The 7,500-nt window shown below is 47.5% G+C and overlaps 1 protein-coding gene across 1 annotated transcript in view; it reads right to left on the reverse strand.

Moving 5' to 3' along the window:
- Positions 1 to 7,500, reverse strand: part of LOC111651464 (rho guanine nucleotide exchange factor 2-like) — an 11,205-nt gene that overhangs the window by 2,062 nt on the left and 1,643 nt on the right. Inside the window, exons 2-17 of the mRNA XM_023401402.2 lie at positions 6,925 to 6,992; positions 6,762 to 6,825; positions 6,531 to 6,663; positions 6,130 to 6,233; positions 5,747 to 5,890; positions 4,683 to 4,933; positions 4,153 to 4,278; positions 3,754 to 3,871; positions 3,397 to 3,645; positions 3,207 to 3,283; positions 2,812 to 2,984; positions 2,619 to 2,686; positions 1,081 to 1,317; positions 911 to 988; positions 388 to 443; positions 58 to 99 (exon numbers count right to left, since the gene is read on the reverse strand). Coding sequence (XP_023257170.1) covers positions 58 to 99; positions 388 to 443; positions 911 to 988; positions 1,081 to 1,317; positions 2,619 to 2,686; positions 2,812 to 2,984; positions 3,207 to 3,283; positions 3,397 to 3,645; positions 3,754 to 3,871; positions 4,153 to 4,278; positions 4,683 to 4,933; positions 5,747 to 5,890; positions 6,130 to 6,233; positions 6,531 to 6,663; positions 6,762 to 6,825; positions 6,925 to 6,992 — 1,988 coding nt within the window. The remainder of the gene's footprint in view (positions 1 to 57; positions 100 to 387; positions 444 to 910; positions 989 to 1,080; positions 1,318 to 2,618; positions 2,687 to 2,811; positions 2,985 to 3,206; positions 3,284 to 3,396; positions 3,646 to 3,753; positions 3,872 to 4,152; positions 4,279 to 4,682; positions 4,934 to 5,746; positions 5,891 to 6,129; positions 6,234 to 6,530; positions 6,664 to 6,761; positions 6,826 to 6,924; positions 6,993 to 7,500) is intronic.

Below are 7,500 nucleotides of genomic sequence, written 5' to 3' on the forward strand. Positions count from 1 at the left end.
GGTAGCGCGATGAATCAAGATGTACCTGCTGATCTCTGATCAGAAGATGTTCCTTACCTGGCTTAAGGTGCGTTCCTGCAGCTGGTTACCATTTCTGTCCTGAGAGACACAAACAAAATATTTAAAACACAATAAACTCAGAGACTTTCACAGCTGGGCTTTTATTTTGATAGTCTCCTCTAACATGGACTCCATCATCAATCAGGAACAATTCTATTCCAAATCTGAACTTGTTTCTATTCCAAGTTACTGTTTCCTAAACTCTTTAAACTCATTTACATTCAATTTTTTTTTCCATTGTTCTGAATAAAGTCAAACTTGCAGCTTTGGTCTGAGTCAAGAGGAAAAACATCAGAGTTCAAAGGTGAGTTTTTGTTTTTTTTTTACCTTTGAGGAGCTGCTGTTCATCTCAAAAGAACCGTTCAGAGAACCAGAGTCACCATCTGAGAGAGAGACAGGTAAAGACGGAGACAGACAGGTGAGCGTCAGTGTCTGTTCAGCAGTTGAACACTAGGTGGCAGCATCATCATTTCTGTCGTCCTCTCTCAAGAGGAAAGAAACAGAGAAGAAGAATGACTTTCCGTCTCCACGGTGATTGACTGAACACAGCTGTTTTAACTGCTGTGAATTTTAGAATGAGAAAAACTTTATTGTCCATTGTCAGGTGACAGAAAACAAACGAGCGTCTACACAGCTGACTACGTCTCAAGTCAATCAATCGATTAGTTGATCAACAGAAAATTAATCAGCAGATGTTTTGGTCAGTTAATCAATAACTGAACTGAATATTATTTTCACTGTTTTCTGATTTTATATAGACAATTGAGAAAATTGTTGGAAGATTAATTGATAACAAAAACAGCTGTAAGTCAGACACTAGGACACAGCCTTCAGGTGACAGGTGACTCACTGCTGAGGTCCTGGTTGCCGTTGGTTACGGTGGACCTCTGGATGTTGGCGTCCAGCAGCAGCTCCGTTAGTTTGTCCACTGAAACACGAAAAACAGCTTCAGTTCAGCAGATGCGTGAAACTGATCAATCAATCAATCAATCAATCAATCAAACCGGAGGGAAGCTCCACCTTCAGTGACGGAGGCAGTGAGGAGCGGCTCGGCCCGAGGAGCGTGAGGAGTGTCAGCCCTGAAAAGATTCCTGCACGATGAGGAGCTGGAGGAGGTCCTGAAGGAGGAGGTGCTCACCTCCACGCCTCCTCCTTCTTCTTCTCCTCCTCTTCCTGTCGCCTCCACCAGGTCAGAAAACAGAGTCACACGCTCCTGCAGAAGTTCTAGCACCTCCCTGTCCTTCTGCTGGATATCAGCTGGGAGGAGAGGAGGAGAGGAGAAACCTTTAGATCTTGAACAGCTGCAAGTTTTGTTGAATACAGTGTAGCAGGAGGTGGTAGGTGAGGAGGTGCAGTAGGAGCAGGTGAAGGAGGAAGAGGTGAAGTAGGAGGAGGTGAAGTAGGAGGAGGTGCAGTAGGAGCAGGTGAAGGAGGAAGAGGTGCAGGAGGAAGAGGTGCAATAGGAGGAGGTGAAGTAGGAGGAGGTGCAGTAGGAGGAGGTGCAGGAGGAGGAGGTGAAGGAGGAGCAGGTGAAGGAGGAGGAGGTGCAATAGGAGGAAGTGCAGTAGGAAGAGGTGCAGGAGGAGGAGGTGCAGTAGGAGGAGGTGAAGGAGGAAGAGGTGAAGTAGGAGGAGGTGAAGTAGGAGGAGGTGCAGGAGGAGCAGGTGAACGAGGAAGAGGTGCAGGAGGAGGAAGTGCAGTAGGAGGTGGTGCAGGAGGAGGAGGTGCAGGAGGAGGAGGTGCAATAGGAGGAGGTGAAGGAGGAAGAGGTGAAGTAGGAGGAGGTGAAGTAGGAGGAGGTGCAGGAGGAGCAGGTGAACGAGGAAGAGGTGCAGGAGGAGGAAGTGCAGTAGGAGGTGGTGCAGGAGGAGGAGGTGAACGAGGAAGAGGTGCAGGAGGAGGAAGTGCAGTAGGAGGTGGTGCAGGAGGAGGAGGTGCAGGAGGAGGAGGTGCAGTAGGAGCAGGTGCAGGAGGAGGAGGTGCAGTAGGAGGAGGTGCAGGAGGAGGAGGTGCAGTAGGAGCAGGTGCAGGAGGAGGAGGTGCAGTAGGAGGAGGTGCAGGAGGAGGAGGTGCAGTAGGAGCAGGTGCAGGAGGAGGAGGTGCAGTAGGAGGAGGTGCAGGAGGAGGAGGTGCAGTAGGAGCAGGTGCAGGAGGAGGAGGTGCAGTAGGAGGAGGTGCAGGAGGAGGAGGTGCAGTAGGAGCAGGTGCAGGAGGAGGAGGTGCAGTAGGAGGAGGTGCAGGAGGAGGAGGTGCAGTAGGAGCAGGTGCAGGAGGAGGAGGTGCAGTAGGAGGAGGTGCAGGAGGAGGAGGTGCAGTAGGAGCAGGTGCAGGAGGAGGAGGTGCAGTAGGAGGAGGTGCAGGAGGAGGAGGTGCAGTAGGAGCAGGTGCAGGAGGAGGAGGTGCAGTAGGAGGAGGTGCAGGAGGAGGAGGTGCAGTAGGAGCAGGTGCAGGAGGAGGAGGTGCAGTAGGAGGAGGTGCAGGAGGAGGAGGTGCAGTAGGAGCAGGTGCAGGAGGAGGAGGTGCAGTAGGAGGAGGTGCAGGAGGAGGAGGTGCAGTACCTCTGAGTCGTCGCAGTAAAGCTTTGTCTTCAGTCTCGATGAGAGGAAACTCGTCTCTGGATGGACAGCTGCAAAAAACATAGATACTGTGAAGTACTACATACTGTACTACAGAGTACTGAGCAGTACTACAGTACTGACCTACTGAGTGTAGTACTACAGTACTACAGTACTACAGTACTACAGCACTGACCTGAGAGCAGCCTGCTGGATCCACGTCATCCAGGTCCGGCGGTCGTCTTTGGACGGAGCGTGCAGCTCGTACATCTCTGGAGGGGTGGAGGCACTGAGCAGGTACATCCCTCGCTCCTGATTGGCTACATCTCTGACGATCAGGTTAGTCAGAGAGACAACTGGAGACTTGTCCTGAGACAGGTGAGACAGACAGACAGACAGACAGGTGAGAACAGGTAAAGACCTCCTGAACCACTGACACTGAAGGAATCCAGACCAGGAGAAGCTGAAGACAACAACTCCCATGATCCCACACTACTTCATGATGTCACCAACGCTGTGTTACGTTATTGTTTAGATTGAAAGACCGTTAGAGGCAGAAGGTGTGACCAGGTGTGACTAGGTGTGACTCACCAGTGATGCGAAGGTGAACTTCTGATCTTTCTCCTGAAGGAAAACCAGGATGTCTGACATGAGCAGGACCTGCACATCTGGACACAAACACAGAGGCTGATGAACAGGTGTAAGCTTCACCCACACAGCTAGATGTGACATCACAGCAGGTGAACAGGTGAACATGTGTTACAGCATCAGCCTCCTCTACCTTTCATCCTGGAGCCCTGGACCTTCCAGAGGAGCATCCCCTCATGGAGGAGCCTCCTCCTGAGCAGTTCTCCTCCTCTGAACACTCCTCCTCCCCGGACCTCCGCCTGGGCCCGGGGGTCCAGACGGGCCTGGATCTCCTGCAGCCTCCTGGTCCGGTCCAGCTCCAGTACCTCTTTATCCACCGAGCTGATCAGCTTCTTCAGGAGCTGCAGCGCCTTGCTCAGAGCCTGCGCCTCCTCTTCGCTGTCTGCAGGAGGTCACAGGGACATGGTCGCACCAGAGGTGAGAGGTCAAAGGTTATTAGAGGTCATCAGAGGTCAGAGGTCATTAGAGGTCATTAGAGGTCAGAGGTTACCTTTGGTGTTGTCGAGGATTCGTTGGAGGAGGACGGGGTACTTTGTGATTCGTTGTGTCACCAGCAGGATGCACTCTTGGACGCCATGACGACGCAGCAGAGGACCACGACAGACACGCTGAGGATTATGGGATGAACAGAGACACAGACAGTCAACATCAACACAGATATACCAAGTCTAAACCAGTTTAATCACATTAAACCGGTTTAAACCGGTTTAGGTCTGAACCAGATCAGTTAGCAGCATGTTTACACTAAAGTAAACCCAGGTCTAGATCAGGATAAATTAGAACAACCCAAGTTCTGAATTAGATTTAATGAGCCCAAATCAGACAAACAAAGCTAAACAGTCCAGGTCCAGGTCCTGGTCCTGGTCCTGGTCCTGGTCCAGGTCCTCACCCTGATAAACTGCTGTAGTCTTCGGTCTCGGGCTAAAACTTCTTTGTAGAGTTTCACAGCTTTTGGGTGTCGACTGCAGAACTCAGAGTAAAGTTTCTTCATGTCGTCTGCACACTGACCTGAAAACTGCACAACATACATTATAAACATTATATACAGGATATAGATTATATACATGATATATTATACTGTGTATATATTATACACTCTATATATTATATACATTTTATACTGTATATACCATATATAGAGTATACACATTAAAGACATTATCTACTCTATATATGGTATATACATTATATAAATTATACACTGCATATACCGTATTTACATTTTATACCATATATAGAACATATACATTAAACACAGTATTTACTGTCGTCCTTCACCTTTTTGTCTTTATGGATTTACAGGCGAAATTAAATCAATTGAAATCATAAATTCAGGAGCTCTGACTTTAGAGACAGCATGAACCTGATGTTCACCTGAACAGGGAGTCAGTCTCCCAGAGATCACCTGTGCTGCCGTACCTGTCGGAGCAGCAGGTTTCCGATGCTGCGGACGGTGAAGTTGTTGGAGCTGCCCTCCATCAGTCCCTCCTTCCTCCGGTTCAGCAGCTCTGACAGGAAGTTGGAGTGAAGCTCCAGCAGCTGGTCCAGGCAGGGGAAGATGGTGTGAACCACACCTGCCTCCAGCATCACCTCCTCCAGCATCCCTCTCCTGTACACCCCCTCCATGATCCGCAACGTCCGCACGTGGTGGAACTCTGTCTGGATCAGCTCTGAAAGACAGGAACTGGTTTAACCTGATGAAGCCGTCAGCGTAAAAGACACAGAGACGTCTCCGTGACAACAGAAACAGTCAGAGACCACAGGGTCACTCATTCCTGAACATACACGTACGCAAATGTAATATACGTACATATATTGAATTTGTATATATGACATATATGTACTTATAAAATAAAGGAACAATGTAAAAATTGTATATGAAACCTAGAAGTTGGAACCGTTTTCATATATTGACAAATATGTTTAGCCCATTTAAATGTGTATGTTTATGTATGTATGCTTATATTGTAGACGTATGTTACATAAATATATATTAATCTATAGCCTGTTAATATATGTAGATATTATAAACAGTCCAAATTCTGAGAATATGAAGGTAGAAATGTTTAAAATGAATAAGGAAAACATACATGAACATATAGCTTTTTTAAAAATGTATGTTGTTTTAATGAACTTGCATATATAAACTAAATAAATAAATATCATTAACATATATGGCCGCAACATCGTATACCACATAAAAATTCATCATATAGATATTTTTAATAAATTTACATAAACAAATTTTACTATGGTATTTTATATATGTTATAAACGTATATCTCCATATATCCAGAGGATGTATATATGTGATAATAAGATAAATGACATATATGGCAACATCATTCTTGATATAGGGAGATATATATATATATAACACAGAGCTCAGTGTTTTCGGATGTTGTTTAGATACATACATACATTTACGTATATATATATATACGTATATATACTGTATATATTCTGAATATATACACACATACCGTAGATGACATCCTGTTGTTTGATGAGGTCTTTGTGAAGCGTCTGCAGGAAGTTCGGCTCCACAGCCATACTCCAGCTGTCGGCCTGAACACAGCTGCCCTCCACCTGCAGCTCCTCCAGCAGGGAGTTCCACCACCACTCCCCTGCACACAATACACAACATGCAGCTCACATGAGTCCTGTCAGCTGGTCGTCGCCCTGCAGCGCCTCCTGCTGGTCACAGGACAGCTTCACACTCACACAACATGAAGCGCTCAGACTGAACCTGAACCAGAACCAGAACCAGGAGCAGCTGCAGGGTTCTGCAACATGACAATCATGTGATTAAAGGGCAGAGGAGGATTATTGATACATCACATGATCAATTAAAGTGATTACATACCGTCGTCAGTCAGAGACTCCATGGACAACGTCCTGCTCCGGAAGTTTAAAGACTCGGTGGACTGAGACAGAATCCGCCTGAGACCCGCAGAGTCATCTAACCCACTGAAAGACAGACAGGTGAGAGACAGACAGGTGAGAGAGAGACAGACAGGTGAGAGAGACAGGTGAGAGACAGACGTGAAAGAGAGACAGACAGGTGAGAGAGAGACAGGTTTTTTGAGACAGACAGGTGAGAGAGAGACACCTAACATAAAGTCAACCTCGCTGTTTATTATTCATATGTCTGTTACCATGGTGACAGAGCTGCATCGTGGTCACAGTTGTTAGCAACAGAACCTGGATCTGTTTACTGACAGGACAAAATCAATGACAGCCAATCAGATCTCTGTTCAGTCTCACCCTGCGATGTTATTGGTGGAGACGCTCTTGGCAAGTGAGAGTCCGGACCGGACTCGTCTGGACCCCAGGAGGGACTGACGGAGACTGTCTGAGGGGTAGATGGCCGAGCTCGGACGCTCCTTCATCATCGGAGCTGAGGAGGGAGAGAATACATTTCCCATAATGCAACTGGAGAGTGTCTTTTATTGTGTCAGACAGACAGGTAGACAGACAGACAGGTAGTGGGCTCACTTTTAGTCCGCATGGCGACATTCTGCAGAGCTGAACTGTTTCTGACCATCGACAGCTTCTGTTGCTGTTGGGGAGAGACAGACAGGTAGTTGGACAGGTTGTGAGGAAAGACAGACAGGTCATCAGTGAAGACAGATGGAACAGAAAGACAGACAGGTCTTACCCTCTGTTTCATCTTGGCACAGCTGGCCAGACTGTCTCTGCAGCGGTTGTGGATGGTGACATTGCAGGCTGCGAGAGAGACAGGTAGAGACAGACAGAGAGAGAGGGAGACAGGTAGAGAGAGGGAGACAGGTATCAGTCACATGTACAGGACTCAGCTGTTTCATCCTCAGACTCTAACTGATATTAAACATCAGTTCAGTGTCAGTGTTCTCCAGAACCAGATCACTGAGTCCACATTTCACATCACTGTGTGTATTCTTCATAGAACCTCCATCAGAACCCTAGAACGTCCTCACAGAACCCTGGACCCTCTGCAAGGATCCCCAGGACCTCCTCAAGGACCTCCTCAAGGACCTTTGAAACCTCCAGAAACCTCAAGTCCACATTCCTGCTGCGAGAACCAAAACCAAGACCAAATATAGAGTCTGCAGACTGTGGTCACACACACACACACACACACACACACACACACACACACACACACACACACACACACACACACACACACATTCATTCCGCTATAAAAATGCGTGACTTTACTTTTTCCACAGTCCAGTTAGGATGATGTCATCAC

This window comes from Seriola lalandi, unplaced genomic scaffold, assembly GCF_002814215.2.
Source record: "Seriola lalandi dorsalis isolate HSWRI2012SDOR001 ecotype SW California unplaced genomic scaffold, Sedor1 jcf7180002053659, whole genome shotgun sequence".
Taxonomy (NCBI): Eukaryota; Metazoa; Chordata; class Actinopteri; order Carangiformes; family Carangidae; genus Seriola; species Seriola lalandi.